Source organism: Quercus lobata, chromosome 5 (assembly GCF_001633185.2).
Source record: "Quercus lobata isolate SW786 chromosome 5, ValleyOak3.0 Primary Assembly, whole genome shotgun sequence".
Classification (NCBI taxonomy): Eukaryota; Viridiplantae; Streptophyta; class Magnoliopsida; order Fagales; family Fagaceae; genus Quercus; species Quercus lobata.
Window position 1 is genome coordinate 70,793,074 of NC_044908.1, and position 22,919 is coordinate 70,815,992.

The window sequence follows — 22,919 nt, forward strand, 5'->3', positions numbered from 1 at the left end:
CTACTGAGGATAGTCACCCGCCGTCACAGCTAGTGTTATTGCGCCCAAAGGGAACACCTTCGTTCTCCCAAATCCCATGAGTGGGGCATTCGTTGGGGTCAACCGTTCCTTGTCAATTCTCATTTGCTGGAATCCTGGATAGTACAGGATGTCTGCTGAGCTGCCGTTGTCAATGAGGACCCGATGCATGTTATAATCCCCTATTTGCAAGCTGACCACAAGTGCATCGTCATGAGGATGGTGAAGTCTTCGGGTGTCATCCTCTGAAAATCCAATGACAGGGTTATCGATTTGCGGCATCTTTGGTACGAATACTGTGAGTTGGACACTATGGATCATCCTGAGGTAGGTTTTGCGGGCTTTCTTGGAAGATCCGGTTGCGGCTGTGCCCCCTACAATCATTCTTATGTCCCTTATAGGTGGTCTAGGGCGCTCATTCTCCCGTCGTGGAGCCTGTTCCTCTGGCATATCGGTTCTTTCCCTATTGACGAACCTCTGTAGCTTCCCTTGCCTGATAAGGGCCTCAATCTGCTGTTTCAGGTTGTAGCAGTTGGCTGTGTCGTGCCCGTGGTCTCAGTGAAAGCGACAATACTTGTCCCTTGGCCTTTTGTTGGGATCTCCCTTTAATTTACCAGGGAACGTCAATGCTTCTTCATATTTGATTTGCATTAATACTTGATCGATTGGGGCGGTTAATGGGGTGAAATTAGTGAACCTTCTAGTGGGGGGTCTAGGGCGCTTTTCATCTCGTTGATCCCCGGTTCTAGCAACCTTTCGCCCCCTATCTTGTCGCGTGTCCTCCTGCCTCTCCCTCTTTTTAGGCTTTTCCTCGCGGGCTAGCAATGCATCTTCTGCATTCATGTATTTGGTAGCTTTGTAGAGCACGTTCGTCATGGTCTTTGGGTCATTCTTGTATAAAGAAAACAAGAACTTATCCTTCCGTAGCCCGCTAGTAAATGTAGCTACGAGTATCTTATCGTCAATTTCGTCAATTGAAAGGGCTTCTTTATTGAAACGAGTTATGTAGGCCCGCAACGTCTCGTCTTCTCGCTGCTTGATGCTCATTAAGCACGCGGTGGACCTTTTGTACCGATGTCCGCCTATGAAGTGCAAGGTGAACTGGGCGCTCAACTCCTTGAAAGTATTGATGGAGCTTGGTGTCAACCTACTGAACCAAACCCTTGCAGGGCCCTTCAGTGTGGTCGGGAATTCCTTACACATGATCTCGTCTAGTACCCCTTGAAGGTGCATCAAGGTTTTGAAAGTCTCTAGATGATCGAGGGGGTCCTTGACCCCGTCGTAGCTTTCGATCTAGGGCATCCGAAACTTCGATGGCAGGGGGAATGAGTTGACGGACGTGGTGAATGGTGAGTCGGTTCTATTCACTAGGTCGTCGAGATCAGTGGATACTCGTCCCTTGAGGGCATTCATCATGACCTCCATCTGCTCCTTCATCGCCTGCATCTCTGCGATAATAGGCAGAGGGGCAAAATCTATAAGAGATGGAAGGCTTATGTTTTGCCGCTCTGGTCGGCTTGGGGCGTTGCTACCCTTTGGCCTCTCCTGGTCCCTCCGTTCGGCACTATTACCTTCTTGGTTTTCCTCCTGAGGGTTAGGTCCTGCATCCCTTTGGCGTAGCTGCTTCTCCAGATTCTAGTTCTGCTTTGTGAGTCGTTCTACTGCTGTCATGAGAGTCTGGACCTGTCTCTCTAATGCAGTAGATCTTGGCGGTTCGTCTTCTTGAACGTTGTTGGTGGTAGCCATCGAGCGAGTGAGTACCATGCGACTCTTATGTCCGAGAGGCGATAGTCTGGCTAAAACTCTTTGCGTTTCCCACAGACGACGCCAACTGATGATGCCGTAAAATCACCAGTGAGTTACACGATCCACGCTCGCTCAAACTAACAACTTGCAAGAAGAAAGAAGTGATCTCGCCGAGGGCATCGGTGTGATGTCGGCCAAATACCCTCCGACGGTCAAGTTAGAATTGTTCTCAACTCTTGAGTGCTAGAGAGGGTAAATCATGCGTACCTTGATTTGTGAGAGTATTGGGGCTTTTATAGTAGTAGGTTGACCTCTCCTCCTTGATGTAGAAGTCTTTTCCTTATAGGAATCCTCTTGAGTAATCCCAAACGTGATGGACAAGACATTTCCTTGTAGAGTGGATTTTCCATTAACGCGCGTATCTTCCAGAATGCTCTTTACGCTAGGTTTCTGATTTCCTTGGAGACTCTAAGTGCGCAACAAGAATCTGGAATCACTCTAGGCCCTGGGCTCAACTGTTGCCGGCCCATGGGCTTGGATCTGTCAGGCCCAATGTGGTGAAAGTCCATCATACTAAATGTTGCCCCTTTATATATATATATATATATATATATATGGGTTTAAACAATAAGGAAATAGCTGGCCTTCCAATCCTCCCCACCCTTTTAAATTTCATCCTCGTTCCGCAAGGTAGCTGCCCTGCCCCTAAACCTCACCCCTTGTTAATTAGTCCTGTCCCACCCTAAACTTGTTACAATTGTTTTTTATTTTTATTTATTTTAAATTTTAGAAAACTCGTTACAACAAAAACAACAACAAACTTGTTGCAATAATATAAATCATACTTGAAATTAAAATTAAATTGATCATGTCAAATCAAACTAGTTTTTATTAAAGACTCAATAATATAATCTAAAATATTTAATAAGAAAAAAACACAATAAAAATAAAATTTTTTTATATCCAAGCATTTAAATACTTCATAATAAAACAAACCCTATGGTATTTTGTGAAATATTAATAATACATAGTTATTTTTGTAAATATATGCGGGGCACGGTAGCCTAAATTTATCCCTACCCTGCTCCAAATTCACATGGGATGGGGTAGGTCAAGGCGAGTTGGAGGGGGGAGAAGCAAAATTACCATCCCTAATTAATAATTGGAAAGACACTAGAATCTAACCCTCTTAGTGTAATTATTTAGTATTTCAAGAGCAAAGTAAATATATGCTTCTCTTTCACATAATAGTGAGTCATACTAATTAAATTTATGGTAAAACTCACTATTTATGTGGGGTGGGGGTAGGGGTCGGGGTGGGGGAAGGCACACATTCATTGTTCTAAACAAAATAAAAGTAGTTGATTCATTTTATTGTTGTCAGGATTTAAAATTTCCACTATCATACATTTTCTAGTGTGTGTACATATATATTCATCTAACTAAAGTTTGATAAGGGGTTTATTTGGCAGTGATAAGAAAGATAAACATATCAATTTGGAAATTTTTTTGTCAAGGTACAATTCTCTCTCTCTCTCTCTCTCTCTCTCTCTCATATTTGGGGAAAAGATCATCTCCATTTGCTTTAAAATGAAGAGAATAATTGTCAAAATAATAATATTAATAATTAATTTAAGAGAGTTTTTTTTTTTAATTTTTTATGATAAGATTTACTTTTCCATGAATTTAAAATATAGAGCCTATTTTGTGGTGAGATTTACTTTGTCATGATGAATTTAGAGGGGTAGGTTCTGTTAAATCATGGTTCTCAAAGAAAAAAAAAAAAATCTGTTACATCTATAAAATTTAATTCCACTCCATAAAATATGACAATTTATTTATTTATTAAATACAAATATGATATAATTTTAAGAGTTCGTTTCATGATCATTTAATTTTTTATGTAGGCAAAATTTGAACTTCGGATATTTTATTTGGTATAAAAAAATAATTAATTTTAAATGACCGGATATTTTATTAATCTTTTAACTTTCATGAAAAAATAAATCTCCCCATTGAAATGGAATCTCTCCCATTCAAATCAAATCAGATCAAATCCTTATACTCTCTTTAAATGAGTATCTGACTCACATCATGGACTTTCACAGTTTGGCCAATGATGGAAGGAATTTATAAAGAAAAGAGAAAGCATGAATCAGCTTTCAAACTCGCCAAGTTGCTAATAGCAGAAGATCATTCTTGGAAACTAAGTAGTCAAAAAGAAGACACTGGGAAGACCAATCCAATGGGTGACATAGCACCCCCAAAGCCGGAAAAATCTGAAAATCTCGAAGGGACTACTCTTACCCCGTTGCTTATAGCAACAAGCACAGGAATAGTAGAAATTGTTAAGGAGATACTTAGAGTGTATCCCCAGGCGGTTGATCACGTAACTCCTGATAAGAGCTGGAACATACTGCATGTAGCCATTAGCCATCGTCAATTGGAAATCTTTCGCATTGTAAGGAAGATGGAAATACCAATGGCCAGGTTAGTTCGACGGATTGATGAGGATGGGTACACCATCTTGCACCATGTTGGAGTCATGGAGTATTACACCGGTGGTACCGTGCCAGGTCCTGTTCTCCAATTACAAGAAGAGCTCCTATGGTTTGAGGTATGCCGTATGCCCTTCTTGTTTATGGTACTTACCCATATATAATTTTCATTATTTCAAAATTAATATCATGGTGATCTTTTTTTTTTTTTTTGCTAAACAATATCATGGTGATCTAATTTATTCTACAATGCCGTCATTTTATTTTCTAACATTTGGTTCGGTGAATCTAATATGGTCCATGGTACTTGGTATTTTGATACTTGGTATCAATGTAACTATTCCCATATTTGATTTGATTATAAATGTGCGAAAGACTTCCAAGAATACTAGATCGATCATCAAATTCGGTTTATTTCTTCAAGTTCAGAATTATAATGTCAAGCAATGTGTACAAAGACTTTGTCCCATCATCACTAATTTTAAAATGTTATTACTGCTCTTTTCCCATACATATCACATAGTTAAATCCATTATACTAATTATTAATAAATATTAACACAAGGTCTAAATTGTTATAGATTCATGTCTCGGAGCTTATTTGTGCAAATTGAAAGTTTATGAGCCAAATTACATTTTCCAAGTGCTACTTGTAATAGAATCCTCAATTTAAATTTAAAATACAAACTTAATTAAACCTAGAATGTTTTGTAGCACCTACTAGAACTCCACCATTTTAGGTATGATACATTTCTTAGTTCAGTTTTTTTGAGACCATAATAATGTGGCACTCTTTCCTATCACATAATAGCGAGTTTTACTATTTAAATTTATGTTAGAATTTATTATTTATGTAGGAGGAAGGAATACCACTTTGCTAGACTAGGTACTTAATAATTTTTTGTTAGGTATGATCTAGTGTATTCACCTTGACCAATGCATGTCATTCTTGCAAACTTAATATATATTAAAAGCTTACAAAACTTCCGTGATAATGAAAGTAATTGGTGCTATGCGCTAATAGTTTTGTAGCTCAATAATAAAGGTGCTTCCCTTTGAGAGATTGAAGGAATAAATAATCTCATACATTGTTTGATTTATGTGTATCAATCTTATACATATCTTTATTTATTTATTTATTTTTTGCAGCGTGTTCAGAAGATAATACCCTCCCATTACGAGATGCACCGTTGCCAGATTAAGCAAAAGACCGCTCAAACCCATCAATTTGATCTAGAAGCTCAAGCTGCTGAAATCCATCATGTCACTCAACCCACTGAAGCCTCTCAAAATATTCCTCCAATCCATGAAATCTCTGAATTATCGCCTCTAATCCCTCAAACTGCTCAAGATAAACAATTTCAAGAAATGCATGCAAGAATTTTGAAGGAAGTACAAGAATTACTGAAACGGACCTCTCAAATCACTGAAGCCTCTCAAACTGCTCAAACCGCTCAAGAGTTATTCGAACAAAGCCATGCAGCACTTCTAAAGGAGGCACAAGAATGGCTAAAACGAACCTCTGAGGCTTGCTCTGCTGTTGCTGTTCTCATTGCCACTGTTGCCTTTGCAGCTGCTTACACTGTCCCTGGAGGTTCCAATCAGGACACTGGGGTTCCCATTCTACTACACGATCCTTTCTTCTTGGTTTTCACTGTCATGGATGTTCTCTCCCTCGCAAGCTCTTTGACTTCTGTAGTCATGTTCCTTTCTATCCTCACTTCACCATTTGAGCTCCAAGATTTTCGTCACTCTCTTCCTCAAAAACTTACACTCGGCTTCACCTTCCTCTTCTTCTCAGTGGCAGTGACCATGCTTGCTTTTGCGGCAACAATTATACTCATCATTCATTTGAAGAAACGGTGGACTACAACGCTTATTTATACTGCAGCATTTCTTCCAGTCTCTGTTTTCGCATTGTTGCAGTTCCCTTTGTATGTTGCGTTTATGAGTACAGTGAGGTTCTCTTGGAAAGTGATTAGGAGCGTTCTTCCTAGCTGTTTCCTCCCAAGTCGATTTAAGAACACTACTACGGGCTCTATTTACAAGACCCTCTGAATAGGGGCGGAGCTACACTTATATAAGTTTATAAACAATCTAATTTCATTAAACAGGTTAACATTAAAAACGATAATTTCCTTGCTTTTGGGGCAACAATATATTATTATTGTTTACATCGTTAAACATGTTAATATTAAAAATTATCATAAATATAATTTATTGCAACAATATTTTTTGTTGCAATAACTTATATCATATCTTATTGTATCGAAATTGTTTGTTACGATAACTTATTTATTGCAATGAAATGCTATTGCAACAAAATTTTTGTTCTGATAATTTATTGCTACAGACTTTATTGCAACATAAATATTTTTGCAATGGAGCATTTTTCTTGTAGTAATGGCCATCCCAAAATTTTAAAAAAAACTTCCTATTGTATTTATATTTTACAATTCTTTTTAAATAATAGACCTTAAAATTAATAGTTGGCCTCTCCAAAAATAAGAGCTGTCCCTGCAAAAAATGAATAGAAAAACTAATTGTTGGGTTTCAAAAAATAGTTGTTAATAATAACAAACTATCCACCTTGTAACCAATAACAATACTAGTTCTTTTTAGTTTTTCTCCCTCTTAATTGGTAAGTTTTGGTTGATGAGTTCAAAAAGTAAGTTTTTAATAAAAGAAAATTTCTTTTGGAGTTATTTTATTTTATTTGGGAATAAGCCTTTTATTGTTGTTGTTAAGTTTCAAATTGTTTGTCAATACATGATTTAGTGTGTGTTTGGCATTGGTTTAAAAAACCAATTTTTTTTACTATTCAGCTTATTTTTGTTACTATTTATGGGTCCCCTTACACTTTTTGGTATTATTTATGGGTCTCAATATACTATTTCAACTACTTTTTAGTTTTATCTATAGTACTTTTAGCAAAAAGTTTTCAGTTTTAGTTAAATAAGCTGTTCCCAAACAGATACTAATTAGTCACAAAATGTTAAATGAAAATAACTACATTGAGGATATTAATGTTAGGGAGTGACAGTACTTAAAAAGATATTTTCTGTATGATTAGAAATTATCATCTTTATAAACTTTAATGAGTATACACAAATTGTCTACTTTGCGATCAATATGAATAAAAATGACAAAAGCCCATGAGATGTAGAAAAACATTTACATCTTGAGGCTATGTTTGGTTGCACCTAGGGAAAAGGAAGAGAAAAGAGAATACCAAGGGAAAGGAAAGAAAAAGGAAAGGAAAAAGAAAACATCCTCTTCTGTGTGTGTTTGGATGTAAGAGGGAAAAGAAAGGAAACAAAATCTTTCATTTGTTTTGGTTTCAAAGAAAATGGAAAGGAAAATAATTGTTTTTTACTTTTATACCCTTAAATATATGATTTAAAAAAAGAATAGAAGGTCATATTGGTAATTTACTAATAAAAAGTTCTAATAATTCCAAAATTCCTCTTTCTTTCTCTCTCTTTCCACTCAATTTCGGATGATAGCAAAATGGTGGGCCCTATGAAAATTTAATCACTCCAAATCAACCCAATTTTATCTTCTCTCATCTAACCAAACAAGAAAAATGGCTTCCCTTCCCTCATTCTCTTTTCTTTTCTCTCACCTTCCCCCAATCCAAACATAGCGTAATGGATCTCTAAGATTTACAAGGTAAATTTCTATTGTTATTCACCATGAATGGAGACTTCTAAAGTTTCTTCTTACTGTTCAGGCGTCTACTTGGATAACTTCCTGTCTTAACGGGCTCTTTGTTCCTTGTTTTTCATTACGAATGGAGATTTCTAGGGCTTTTTTTTGCTGTTCAAGCTTGTCCTTCTGCATTAAATGTGGCGGTGCTAGGCAGGTGACCTTTATTAATGTGGAGGTTACAGTGGAATCATTAGGAAGAAAACTTCCTTGGAGAAATTTGCCTTCTCTGGGATTCTACCTTGGTAGCTTAGACAGGCTACGGATGTGACCTTAGTGTTTGGGCTTAGGAGAGCATTATGCTTGATCAATAGTTCGAGGCTTGATATTCGTGGGACGACTTATTGTCAAAATGTGCCAGTCAACACTGGGTTTGTTTCCATTCTTTGGACCAATGTTAAATGGGCCCAATATCTGTCTTACTATACTTAATTATCCATCCCACTATATATGTGTGTGTGTGTGTGTACATATGTGTGTGTGTGTGTGTACACACACACACACTAGTCGCTAACTCGTGTGATGCACGAGAATAGTTACTAGATGAGTTTCAGACTTTCAAGGAAAAAAAGGCCGTTATTTTTTAGTTGGAGTAGTAAGAAAAAATGCATGAAATTAAAAAAAAAAATGATATTGAAAGAAATAGCACAAAATTTTATTAGTTAGACAGAAGAAAACAATTGTTGTTTTATTTATTAGTTTTTTGTGGGAAGGAATAAGAGACAGAAGATTGTGTCTCTAGTTTAATTTGTGTTATATATATATATATATATATATATAAGTATACATAAGATATGTTGTAATATATATACCAAAAGGTGCCTATTGAAAGGTCATAACTCTTCAAATCAGATATACCAAAATGTGCATATTGAAATGTTATAACCTTTCATATTGGATATACTAAAAGATGTCTATTGACTGAAAATATGCCTATTGAATGAAAAAGGTGCCTATTGACCGAAAATGTGCCAATTGAATGAGAAAATGCATATAGACCGAAAATGTGCTTATTGAAAAATGAAAAGGCACAACTGTTTGGTATTTTTAAATGTATACGTGGTATCAATTTATATAACCACGTGATGCAATAAAGAGTAGTCAACAAAAAGTCAAATTTTTCGCTTTCATATTATATATGGTATGTATGTATGTATAATTTTATATATAGATATGTATGTATGTATGTATGTATAATTTTTATTTAAATAAATTATTCAACTTATTCATTTTATTAAAAAGCTTATCATAATAATCGAAACTCATATCAAATTTATTCCAAATATGTATACTTTATTGTTTAATTTTATTGTAGAGAGAAAGAGACTGCTTGTGATGAGAAACTAAAATAATACAATACCAAAACATATGAACCCAAAATAGAGTTTTAAAAATCACAGCGGTTCATCAATATAAAGTAGAGTTGCAATAAAGAATTAAAAGGAGAGAGAGAGAGAGAGAGAGAGAGAGAGAGAGAGAGAGAGAGTAATAAGAAATTTATTGAAAATAATAATATAAGAAGAAAAAAAGTAGAAATAAAAAAATATAGTAATAAACACCAAAATATCTAAGTCATGTTATGTAATAAAATAATATTATATTCTTATATACTATCTTTATAATGCAATATGATAACATCTAAGAAATCAAATAGACTAAAAAAGATAAAAAAAACTTAAAAACAAAAAACTTAATCACATCAACTCAAAGTAGAGTTCCAAATAATACAAAATTTCAACAACCTAAAGTAGAGATTGATGCAAGAAAAATAGAATCCACCAAAAATGAGAAAAAAAAATTGGGAGAGAGAAATAACTTGTTGTGTGGGGGAAAACTATGTAGAATGGGAAAGAGAATTGTAAATTTATAGTTAGAGGAGGAGAATAAAAAAAGCCAAAAATAAAGGAAGATAAATAGATAAAGAAAAAGTGATATTAAGATAGATAGTACTGGGGAGATGAACATGTAAAAGAGAGGGAAGCAGTTAGAAAAAGTATAATGATAAGTTTAGAAATTAATAAGAAAAAAAAAGATTAAAATAAGAGAGAGAATGTTGAAAATGGATAGATGATGTGGTTGTTGATGTGGCTCAACAACAGTGTAGGAACAATAAATACTATACTTCAACTTTTATATATATATATATATATATATATATATATATAGATTAGTTTAGAATTAGAGATATCAAATTTCCACCTTAAATAATAACTATGATTGGGTGGAACTTTTATCTTGGATTGTGGAGGTAGTCAGTAAACACTATAGGTAATCAAGTATCATTGATACTGTATCATAAACATAATTATGATGTTTATTTGCTGTGTTATAGAGTGCTTTGTCGGGAGTATGAGATTGAGAAACATGGAAAACCAATGCCATAATAATTAATTAGTTGAAAAAGGATTGGCTAAAGCTGAAACAGGAAAAGAAAATGCAGCATAACACTTTTCTTCTTTATGGTTATAATGCTTACCTTTATTACTCTACCAAGCGAAGTTGATACGGGTGCCTTTAAGCAATCTTTGAAACAAAGCATGGTTGCTCTCATGGCTTGAGAGAGGGAGAGAGGCACGGGAGTATGAAATTGATGAAGCGTGAAAAATGTTACAGCATTCAAACTTCAAAGCTTTGAACAAGTATATAAAACCATACTAAGTTCCAAATACAACCAGTGTTGGAAGAGAGTAAAAAAACAATCCAGTCTGACACATAATTAATTATCTTGTACCAAGTGGGATTCACTTATTGTAAGAGATATGTTAGTATGTTACATTACATGTGCCCTATGTTGGAGACATATGTAGTTAAGAAACAAAAAAAAAAAGTGTGTTAGGTTCTAAAGTCTTAGGATTTTATGTATTTAGAACTCTAATTTGTATTGTTGGCAAACCATGATCAAAACAATGTGTTTAGAAGTGTTTTAGACTAGCTCAAAGTTATGCATTTATGTAACGTTAGAATCGAGTTACAGCAGGAAAGCATTGTGTCTTTCGGCCTGGCTCAATCGATCGAAAGACAAGCTCGATAGATCGAAACTCGGGCAGAATGATTTTCTGTAGACTTTTCCAACTCAGCCCTAAGTGTTTTAAAATGTTTTTAGGGTTTCTTATTTGTCCTAAGTATAAAAGGCAAATCCTAACCACGTTTTAGTGTTGCTCATTATTGCGGTTTATGTAAATCTTTTGTGAGATCTAGAGGAGCTTTCCTTTACACAAACTTAGGGTTTTCAAGGAGAAGATTTATCTACGCCTTGATGATCAATTCAGTTGCTGCCATTGAAGCTTAAAGAAAACACAAGTAGGTGTGCTTGTATCTGGTGGTGAATCCAAGAAAGAAGGAGTCTGTGGATTCGGAACTTGCACGTGGTCGTGTCAGTAAGTTCTACTGGTTGGTAGCAATAAGAAGTCGAGCGTGGGGGCTTGTAAGTCTTATTGTATGAATTTCGATTCTTTCAAGATAGTGGATTCAAGTTTACCTTGAGGATAGTTAGGTCAAATCCTCCCTAGGTTTTTACCGGTTTGGTTTCCCGGGTGATCATATTTTGTGTTATTTATTTTCCGCTGCTTTGCATGCTTTGATCTTTATTATTGTGATAACTTAGACTTGTTTAATTAGACTAAGTAACAACTTGGCTAATTACCTAGGTTAAATCAATTGTTTAAGGGGTCTAAAAACTATCAAGTGGTATCAGAGCGGGTAGCTCTTTTGTTGTTGATCCTTTGATCACTGAGCTGATCCTTGACCCCTGTTGTCATGGAACACAGACACTCTCTAGTTATTCCTCCTCACTTTGATGGGAATAATTATACTTATTGGAAAGTAAGGATGAAAGCATTCCTGAAATTCATTGATGAGAGAGTGTGGAATTCCGTTGAATACGGATGGGAGAAGCCCACTACTCCTGTTAGTGAGTGGGAAACTTCTCAAAAAGAAGCAGTTGTGTTTAATAGCAAGGCTATGAATGCGATCTTTAACGCTGTTTCTATGGAGAAATTTAAGAGAATCTCTAATGTTGAGGTTGCTCATACTGCTTGGAATATCCTCCAGACTGTGCATGAAGGCACAAAGGCTGTCAAGATTAATAAATTGCAGCAATTGACTTCTAAATTTGAAAGCATTAGGATGTATGATGATGAATCTTTTGATGAATTCTATGCTAAATTGAATGATATTGTTAATTCTGCTTTTAACTTGGATGAAATTTATGATCAACCTAAAATTGTTAGGAAGATTCTTAGATCTTTAACTAAAGACTTTAGACCTAAGGTGGCTGCCATTACTGAAAGTAAAGATGTGGACTCCATCCCTGTTGATGAACTTGTAGGATCTCTTCAATCTTATGAGTTGGATCTACCCAAAACTACCAAATCCAAATCAATGGCTCTTAAGTCAGTTGATGATGTTGAAGGTGGTGGATTTGATGATGAGCTCTCTACTACGGAGATTGTCTACCTTGCCAAGAACTTTAGAAACTTTCTCAGGAATAGTAATAGAAAGGCAAGAGGCACAAACACTGCTGAACCTAGAAACTTTAGGAAGTATGATCCCACTAAGGTTAATAATAATGATAAACCTAGAGAAAAAGTAGGTCAATCTTCCAATAATTCTTTGGGTTCTCAGTGTTTTGGATGTCAAGCGTATGGACACATGAAATCTGAATGTCCTACCTATTTGAAGTCAAAGGGTAAGGCTATGGCTGTAACCCTTAGTGATGGTGAAGTTTCTGATAATGAGTCTGATTGTGATGAGGATGGAAACTTCATTGCTTTCATCGCTACTGCTGTAGTCGATGAGAGCATATCTGTTGAAGAAAACTCTTCTGATAGGGAACTCTTTGAAGATGCAGATCTTCAAGAGGCCTATAATAAACTTTGCAAAGTTGTTGCAAAGGATGCTATGAATGTTGAACTTGGCCTGAAGAAAATTGAATCTCTTGAGCTTGGAAAGAAGAGTTTGCTTGTTAAACTGTTTGATACTAATGAACTTTTGAACAATGTGAAAACTGAGAATATGCTTTTGCTTGATAAAGTTAAATCTTTGGAACTTGATTTATCTGTTGCTAGATCTGCTAGTTCTAAACTTGATCAAATGCTGAGTGTTCAAAAGTTTTCTTCTGACAAAACTGGATTAGGTTATGTTGAAAGCATCTCTATGTCTGCTCCCCATTCCACAAAATTTGTTCCTTCATCTTCTTTTTCTGAACCTTCTGTAAGTGAGATAGTGAGTGAAACTGTCAAACCCCCTATGAGTGAGGTTGTTAAACCCATAGAAGGTCCATCATCTAGGAAGATTAGGGTTGATCTGAAAGAGTCTAAGTCTAAGAAACTTACTCTATCTAAGGACAAGACACATGATAAGCCTGCATGGGTTTGTCACTTTTGTGGAAAGTCTGGACACATTCGTCCAAACTGTTACAAGCTGCAAGCTGCAAGCTGCAAAGAGAGCAAACAAACCAAAAGTATATGTGCCTCAAGCACAAGATCCTATGGTACTTATTGGTGAATTGGTAAAGGGTTTAAACCTTTATTCTAATCCTGGAGTTGGTAATCATTCTCATGTGAATAAGAACTCCAATGCTCATGGTGCATCTAAAAGGTTTTGGATGCAAAAGACTCGAACTAACTGAGTCTTTCTGACATGGTTCTTGTACTTCATTGTTCTACCCTTTGTGGCCATTGTTCTTTGGTTTTGTTTTTCTTTTTTTTGTTTTCTAGGATTTGTATTGCATAACATTCATGCATTTCATTCTAAGTGTTTAAAAAAAAAAAAAAAAAAAAAAAAAAAAAGGAAGCAAATTTTGTTTTGTACTATTCTTCTTGGTTTTTGAGAACAAGGTTGGTCAATTTATTTTCACATAACATGTCTTCTGTACCTTGTTTAGTTTTGATGAGCTTACTTATTGCACTTTACTAGTTGAAGTTTTGTAGTGCATGTTGTGTGGGAAAGATGTTTATGGTTTTTGATTGCACTGTCTTAATCTTGAAGTCACATGTTTTTGAATGTTGGACTTGAACTTTTAGAGAAAGGCATATATAATCAACTCATCACTGTTCACTAGTCAATCATGAACACCTTAGTGCATATCATAAGATTTTGTGCTCGAGAAAGTGTAGCACATGCACAAAAAGAACATAAGGTGAAGCCTCGGTTTAAATTTCTTAATTCTGAAAATCAAAATTGGTGTGTACTATTAGGCTTGATGCCAAACTCACATGACTTAAATTGATATGTATATTATGAGGCATAAATTCAAGAAACTTATATAATTGCAAGCTTATGATCTAGGAGATGTGGGAGTTATATGATATAACTCTTTAGGTAATCAAGTATCATTGATACTGTATCATAAACATAATTATGATGTTTATTTGCTGTGTTATAGAGTGCTTTGTCGGGAGTATGAGATTGAGAAACATGGAAAACCAATGCCATAATAATTAATTAGTTGAAAAAGGATTGGCTAAAGCTGAAACAGGAAAAGAAAATGCAGCATAACACTTTTCTTCTTTATGGTTATAATGCTTACCTTTATTACTCTACCAAGCGAAGTTGATACGGGTGCCTTTAAGCAATCTTTGAAACAAAGCATGGTTGCTCTCATGGCTTGAGAGAGGGAGAGAGGCACGGGAGTATGAAATTGATGAAGCGTGAAAAATGTTACAGCATTCAAACTTCAAAGCTTTGAACAAGTATATAAAACCATACTAAGTTCCAAATACAACCAGTGTTGGAAGAGAGTAAAAAAACAATCCAGTCTGACACATAATTAATTATCTTGTACCAAGTGGGATTCACTTATTGTAAGAGATATGTTAGTATGTTACATTACATGTGCCCTATGTTGGAGACATATGTAGTTAAGAAACAAAAAAAAAAGTGTGTTAGGTTCTAAAGTCTTAGGATTTTATGTATTTAAAACTCTAATTTGTATTGTTGGCAAACCATGATCAAAACAATGTGTTTAGAAGTGTTTTAGACTAGCTCAAAGTTATGCATTTATGTAAAGTTGGAATCGAGTTAAAGCAGGAAAGTATTGTGTCTTTTGGCCTGGCTCGATCGATCGAAAGACAGGCTCGATCGATTGAAACTCAGGCAGAATGATTTTCTGCAGAATTTTCCGACTCAGCCTTAAGTGTTTTAAAACGTTTTTAGGGTTTCTTATTTGTCCTAAGTATAAAAGGCAAACGCTAGCCACGTTTTAGTGTTGCTCATTATTGCGGTTTGTGTAAATCTCTTGTGAGATCTAGATGAACTTTCCTTTACACAAACTTAAAGTTTTCATGGAGGAGATTTATCTACGCCTTGATGATCAATTCAGTTGCTGCCATTGAAGTTTAAAGAAAACACAAGCAGGTTTGCTTGTATCTGGTGGTGAATCCAAGAAAGAAGGAGTTCGTGGATTCGGAGCTTGCACGTGGTCGTGTCAGTAAATTCTACTGGTTGGTAGCAATAAAAAGTCGAGCGTAGAGGCTTGTAAGTCTTATTGTATGAACTTCGATTCTTTCAAGATAGTGGATTCAAGTTTACCTTAAGGATAGCTAGGTCAAATTCTCCCCAGGTTTTTACTGGTTTAGTTTCCTGGGTGATCATATCTTGTGTTATTTATTTTCCGCTACTTTGCATGATTTAATCTTTATTATTGTGATAACCTAGACTTGTATAATTGGACTAAGTAATAACTTGGCTAATTACCTAGGTTAAATCAATTGTTTAAGGGGTCTAAAAACTATCAAAGTGTGTTATTACTTGTAACAGAAAATATAAAATAGGGAAAGGTAAACCAATGCCTTTTAGAAAACTAATTTTAGAAACATTTTATTGAGTAAAAATAATCTTAGATACTTAGTGTGCGTTTGGATACAGCTTATTTTGTTGAAAACTGAAAACAATAAAAAAATAATTTTTTTTACTATTTTTTACTGTTCATTGACCTAAATACACTGTTCATGACCAATGAACAGTGCATAACATGCTTGCTCTAAAAAAAAAAAAAAAAAAGGCCTGAACAATACAAATGTTTAAGGTTCAGTTTGGTTAGAGAGTTTAAAGTTTAAACAACATTTTTCAAATGTTAGTATATCCATTGAAAAAAGGTTGGGCATTGCCGGAAAGGGGAAAAAATTACAGCCCAGAACTTTTTTTTTTTACCTTTGCTATTCGCGCAAGCAAGGTAGATACCAGTAAGTTTCTTTAAATTGTGAGTAGTGTCTATGGAACAAAGCATGATTGCTTACATAGCCCGAGGGAGAGAGAGATGGTAAGGGAGGATAATTTTGAAATATTGATGAAACCTTATCGAGCAATCATGGAAAAAGATTTGGAGGCCGTGAAGAGATACTACATGGAGAATGAAAACGTGGGTCATCCTCTGACAGACACCGGGGACACTGCACTTCATGTTGCAGTGTACACCGGCAACAAGGAATTGTTTAGTTTTTTACTTGATCTTGCACCATTTTTGTCTGATATTAGGAATGAACTTGGAAACACAGCACTTCATGAAGCGGCAGCAGCTGGAAATGTCAAAATGGCAGAACACTTATTATGTTTTGGCGAAAGCCAACTTGACGTAAAAAACAATAGTGGTGAAACTCCTTTGTTTATAGCCGCTGCATTTGGTAAAACAGAAATGGTTAAGTTTTTGATTGTGGATGCTGGGAAAAGCAACCCGATTAAGGAAAATCACTGCACACGAAATGACTCCAAATAACTACATTGGTAGACTTTTGTCTCTCTTTCATTTCATATATGTTGATTAAAATCTCTCTCTCTCTCTCTCTCTCTTCTTTTTTTTTTTTTTTTTTTGGGGTTTAAATCTTAAAATCACTCTCTCTCAATTACAGATACAGCTTTGGGGTTACTATATTGGGATAAATCTCTTCTACGCTTTGGCCCGGCATGTTTTCAACTGCTAGCGAAGATGCCTTCTGCTTTCAAGAGTGGACATCCCATGGGCATATTGGAGGGACTAATCTATCTTTGTATGCCAAACAAAATATATATGATGGTTTTTAGACCCCTTAAACAATTGATTAAACCTAGGTAATTAGTCAAGTTGTTACTTAGTCCAATTAAACAAGTCTAAGTTATCACAATAATAAAGATCAAATCATGCAAAGAAGCGGAAAATAAATAAGACAATGATATGATCACCTAGGAAACCAAACCGGTAAAAACTTGGGGAGGATTTGACCTAGCTATCCTCAAGGTAAACTTGAATCCACTATCTTGAATAAATCGAAGTTCATACAAAAGGACTTACAAGCACCCCCGCTTGACTTCCTAACGCTACCAACTAGTAGAACTTACTGACACGACCACGTGCAAGCTCCGAATCCACGGACTCCTTCTTTCTTGGATTCCCACCAGCTACAAGCACCCCTGCTTGTGTATTATTTAAACTTTAATGGCAGCAACTGAATTAATCATCAAGGTGTAGATAAATCTTCTCCTTGAAAACCCTAAGTTTGTGTAAAGGAAAGCTCCTCTAAATCTCACAAGAGATTTACACAAACTACAATATGAGCAACACTAAAATGTGGCTAGGGTTTGCCTTTTATACTTAGGATAAATAAGAAACCCTAAAAACGTTTTAAAACAAATAGGGTTGAGTTGGAAAATTCTGTAGAAAAGCGATCTGCCCGAGCTTTGATCGGTCGAGCTTAAGCTTCGATCGATCGAGCTAGGCCGAAAGCCACAGTGCTTCCTGCTTTAAACTCGATTCCAACTTTACATTGACATACAACTTTAAGCTAACTTTAAACACTTCTAAACACATTGTTTTGATCATGGTTTGCCAACAATACAAATTAGAGTTCTAAATACATAAAGTCCTAAACTTTAGAACCTAACAATATATGTTACCCAGCTTCAAAAATTAAAATTTCCTACTGTGTACACGGGCTAACTGAACCTGTATTTCCAATACAGGCCTTCCAAATGATGATGATCTTCATCTTCACAATGACACTTCAAGTCCAATTGAGGATCTTGAATGTGGCCGTGGCTGGAGTTGTCCCCGCCCATTTGGCTGCTTAGGTGACCATAAAGGTAATCAATACAGAAGAAAATTTTCTCCCAATGTACTTTCATTCATCGGGAAATTAAGATATTTCTATTTGAAATAAATTTATTTACAGTTTACGTTAAAATTACAAATTTAAAGGAGTATTCATTGTCACGATTTTTGAAAGTTTAGATAAACACTTTGTACTAATTAAGATGGACTTGATCTTTCCAAATATTCATGACCCTAAAGAAACTACCTTGGGGGAACACCAATAAAATGAAGCTTGTTTTTCTAAGTGTTAGGTTCTAAGGATTAGGAACTAATGTATTAGAACTCTAATTTGTAATGTTGGCAAACCATGATCAAAACAAGTTTTAGTCTTGTTTAGACTTTCTCAAAGTGTATGCGTTTTATGTAAAGTTGGAATCGAGTTACTGTAGAATTTATTGTGCAATTCTATCTGGCTCGATTGGACGAGAATTAGACTCGATTGATCGAAACTTGGGCAGAAAGTTTTTCTGCAGAATTTTCCAATTCAGCTCAACCTCGTTTGATGTGTAGGGTTTTATGTTTTGTCTTAAGTATAAAAGAGAAAACCCTAGCCACGTTTTTTGGAGATGCTCTAGATGTTGTGTGTGTGAATCTTTTATGAGATCAAGAGGTGTGCCTTCACACATATTTAGGGTTTCCAAAATTCAAGATTATGTCAAGAACTTGGTGATCGGATTCAGTTGTTGCATTTAGAGCTTAAAGATACACAAGCGAGAATGCTTGTACTTGCTGGGAATCCAAGAAAGAAGTAGTCCATGGACTCAGAGCTATCACGTGGTTGTGGTAGTAAGTTTCCTACTTGAGGTAGCAATAGGATGTTAGTGGTCTAAGTCGCTATTGTGTAAACTTCAATTATTTTATAGTGGATTCAGTTTAACTTGAGGATAGCTAGGTTAAATCCTCCCCAGGTTTTTTACCAGTTTGGTTTTCTTGAGTCATCATATCGTTATGTTCTTTATTTTCCACTCTTGTCAATGATATGATATTTGTGTTAACCTAGACTTGATAATTTGGACTAAGTAATCACTTGGCTAATTACCTAGGTTAATCTAGTCATGTTTTAAGGGGTCCAAAAACAAACAAGTGGTATCAGAGCAGGTTGCTCTCTTGTTGTAGATCTTTTGATCTTTGAGCTGATCTTTGACCCCGGTTGTTATGGAATACGGACACTCTCTGGTTATTCCACCTCATTTTGATGGGAGTAACTATGCTATTAGAAAGTAAAGATGAAAACATCCCTGAAATCTATTGATGAGAGAGTCTGGAACTCTGTTGAATACGGATGGGAGAAGCCCACTACTCCTATTAGTGAGTGGTAAACTTCTTAAAAAGAAGCAGCTGCATTCAATAGCAAAACTATGAATGCTATCTTTAATGCTGTTTCTATGGAGGAATTTAAGAGAATCTCTAATGTTGAGATTGCTCATGCTGCTTGGAATATCCTTCAGACTGTTCATGAAGGCACAAAGGCAGTTAAGATTAATAAGTTGCAGCAATTAGCAACTAGATTTGAAAGCATTAGGATGTCTGATGATGAATTTTTTGATGAATTCTATGCTAAGCTTAATGATATTGTTAATTCTGCATATAATCTGGGTGAAATCTATGATCAACCTAAAATTGTTAGGAAGATTCTTAGATCTTTAACTGAGAATTTTAGACCCAAAGTGACTACTATCACTGAAAGCAAGGATGTGGACTCCATCCCTGTTGATGAACTTGTAGGATCTCTTCAGTCCTATGAGTTGGACCTACCTAAGACTAGGAAATCCAAATCAATGGCTTTCAAGTATGTTGATGATATTGATGCAAGTGGATTTGATGATGAGTTTTTTGTTACAGAGATTGCTTACCTTGCCAAGAACTTTAGAAACTTTCTTAGGAACAATAACAGAAGGGCAAGAGGTAAGAACACTGTTGAACCTAGAAATTTTAGGAGGAATGATCCCATTAAAGTTAATAACACTGAAAAACCTAAAGAAAAAGTAAGTCAACCTTCTAATAATACTATAGGTCAACAATGTTTTGGGTGTCAAGGGTATGGTCATGTGAAATCTGAATGTTCTATATTCTTGAGATCTAAGGGTAAGGCTATGGCTGTAACCCTTAGTGATGATGAAGTTTCTGACAATGAGTCTGGTAGTGATGATGATGATAGAAACTTCATTACTTTCACTGCTACTGCTGTAGTTGATGAAAGTATTGCTATTGAGGAGAACCCTTCTGATAGGGAACTCCTTGAGGATGCATATTTACAAAAAGCCTACAATAAAATTTGCAAAGTTGTTGCAAAGGATGCTATGAGTGTTGATTTAGGCTTAATGAAAATTGCATCTCTTGAACTTGAAAGGAAAAATTTGCTTGTGAAACTGTTTGATGCTAATGAATTGTTGAATAATGTGAAGACTGAGAACATGCTTTTGCTTGATAAAGTTAAAAATTTGAAATTTGAATTATCTGTTACTAGAGAACAAACTGATAGGTTTGCAAGTTCCAAACTTGATCACATGTTGAGTGTTCAAAAGTATCCCTCTGACAAAACTAGTTTAGGTTTTGTAGAAAGCATCTCTGTGCCTGCACCCCATTCTACAAACTTTGTTCCTTCTTCTTTTTCCAAACCCCTTGTAAGTAAGGTTGTCAAACCCTCTATGAGTGAAGCTAAATCTGTATAAGTTACACCTCCTAGGAAGATTAGGGTTGATCTTCAAGAGTTTAAACCTAAGGCTTCTAAGCCTCCTAAGGGCAAGTTGCATGATAAGCCTGCATGGGTTTGTCATTTTTGTGGAAAGTTTGGGCACATACGTCCAAACTGTTTCAAGCTGCAAGCTGATAAGTGAGCAAACAAACCAAAAGTGCCTGTGCCTCAAGCACAAGATTCTATGGTACTTATTGGTGAATTGGTAAAGGCTCTTAACCTTTATTCCAATCCTGAAGTTGGAAATCATTCTAATGTGAATAAAAACTCCAATGCTCGAGCTGCAACTAAAAAGTTTTGGATGTAAAAGGCTCAATCTAAGTGAGTCTTTCTGACATGGTTCTTGTACTTCATTGCTCTACTCTTTGTGACCATTGCTCTTGTTTTTGTGTTTTTCGTTTTCTTTGCTTCTAGGATTTGTATTGCATAACATTCATGCATTTCATTCTGGGTTATTTTGTTTTTTTTTTTTTTAAAAATAAAAAAACAAAAAAAAAGGGAAGCAAAATGTGTTTTGCATTATTTTCTTGGATTTGAAATCAAGGTTGGCCAATTTACTTTTACATAACATGTTTATGTACTTTGTTTAGCTTGGATGAGCTTATTTATTGCACTTTACTAGTTAAAACTTTGTAGTGCATGTTGTTTGGGAAGATGTTTATAATTTTTGATCACAGGATCTTGATCTTGAAGTCACATGCTTTTGATTTTCAGACTTGAATTTATTGAGAAAGGCATAAATAACCATCTAACCACTGTTTACTAGTCAATTATGAATACCTTAGTGCATATCGTAAGATTTTGTGCTTGAGAAAGTGTAGCACATGTACAAAAAGAACATAAGGTATAGCCTCGGCTTTAATAACTTCAAAATCAAATAAAATTGGTGTGTACATTATCCCGGCTATTTTAATAAGTTTTTGTTCAAATAAAATTGGTGTGTATATTATGAGGCAAATCAATAAACTTACATAATTGCAAGCTTGTTTTTTAGGAGATGTGGGAGTTATATGATGTAACTCTTTAGGTGATAGTCTCTTTCAAATTTATGTGATGAATTTTGTAGAAATTGTGATTGAATTCTATTCACATATCACCTCACATGTATCTCAAGTTTTTGCTAGTTGCACACATTACACAAGTTACTCTTTGCTAAACTTTGTACATGTTATTGTGTGTGATTTTGGTTTGGCCAACCAAGTTTGAAAATTCCTTGAATTTTATGCAAAATGTGTTTGAAGCCTGAGAATTTAAGGAGAATTGTTTGAAAATCTTAATTTTGGGAAAACTGGGTTCAAAACAAGTGTTTTTGAGAAGCATTTCATCTCATACTCATGCATTTTATTCATAAAATTTAATGCTTTGAGGAGTTTTTGCATAAAATTGCTTTGTTTTTCAAAAAATTGGTTTTTCCAAAATTTCGATCGATCGAATCTGTTTCTCAACCGATCAAAATTGTGATTAAAAGTTTTGGCTTGGCTTTGTGTATTTCGATCGATCGAATTTGTTTTTCGATTAATCGAAATTGCAATTAAAAATTCTTAACTTGGTTTTGTGTGTTTCGATTGATCGAAAATTGTATAGAGAGTTTTTTAAAACCTTTGTTCCTCACGTGTTCTTCACTATTCAAACTTTTCCAAAACATGTTTTCTCTTTATTCAATCAGTCCAAGACTCCTAGCAAGATTTTTGTCATTTTCCTCCAAAATTTTTGCAAAGTTTTTCTCCTCTAAGGCCGATAAGACCTTTTTACCCTTCCTTTTGGCATTTATTTTCATGTTTCATGCATTAAATCATGCATTTTAGGGAGAATGTTGAACCAGTGGGTTTATGGGATTCTTGATGATTCAAGCTGTTTTTCTTAAAATTGATCAATGGGTTTTTGTTATAAGATGCTATATAACTGTTCTTGATGGTTTAATTTGATCAATTTGGTGTTTTGTGAGAACTTGAAATTTCTAGGGCTTGAATGTACCTAAATTGGGGTTTTGTTCAATTTGGTTTATTTTGATGAAATTGGCTTGTTTGGTTGATCAATTTGGTCATTTCAAACTGTTATCTATCATGTATAATGATCAATTTTGTCATATTGCTGGATTTCTGAAAATGGGTTTTCAAATTTTGGGGTTTTTTGATATAAACTCTATGCTCAAGCCAATTTTATGATTTTGGACTAAAATTGAACTGATTCTC

General features: G+C 35.2%; 3 protein-coding genes across 3 annotated transcripts; 2 read left to right on the forward strand and 1 right to left on the reverse strand.

Annotated features, from left to right (window-relative positions):
* Positions 1 to 1,221, reverse strand: LOC115991048. The gene is made up of 2 exons (XM_031114800.1): positions 633 to 1,221; positions 1 to 554 (listed from the first exon to the last, which is right to left on the reverse strand). Exons 1-2 carry the CDS (start codon positions 1,219 to 1,221, stop codon positions 1 to 3), a joined length of 1,143 nt encoding a protein of 380 aa, XP_030970660.1.
* A 2,003-nt stretch (positions 1,222 to 3,224) lies between these two features.
* LOC115988759 (ankyrin repeat-containing protein NPR4-like) lies at positions 3,225 to 6,325 on the forward strand. The gene is made up of 3 exons (XM_031112376.1): positions 3,225 to 3,281; positions 3,873 to 4,381; positions 5,411 to 6,325. The coding sequence occupies exons 2-3, from the start codon at positions 3,881 to 3,883 to the stop codon at positions 6,317 to 6,319; spliced, it is 1,410 nt and encodes a 469-aa protein (XP_030968236.1). The 5' UTR covers positions 3,225 to 3,281; positions 3,873 to 3,880; the 3' UTR covers positions 6,320 to 6,325.
* Positions 6,326 to 16,277: 9,952 nt separating this feature from the next.
* LOC115991049 (putative ankyrin repeat protein RBE_0317) lies at positions 16,278 to 16,682 on the forward strand. The gene has a single exon (XM_031114801.1). It carries the CDS (start codon positions 16,278 to 16,280, stop codon positions 16,680 to 16,682), a length of 405 nt encoding a protein of 134 aa, XP_030970661.1.
* Positions 16,683 to 22,919: the final 6,237 nt, after the last annotated feature.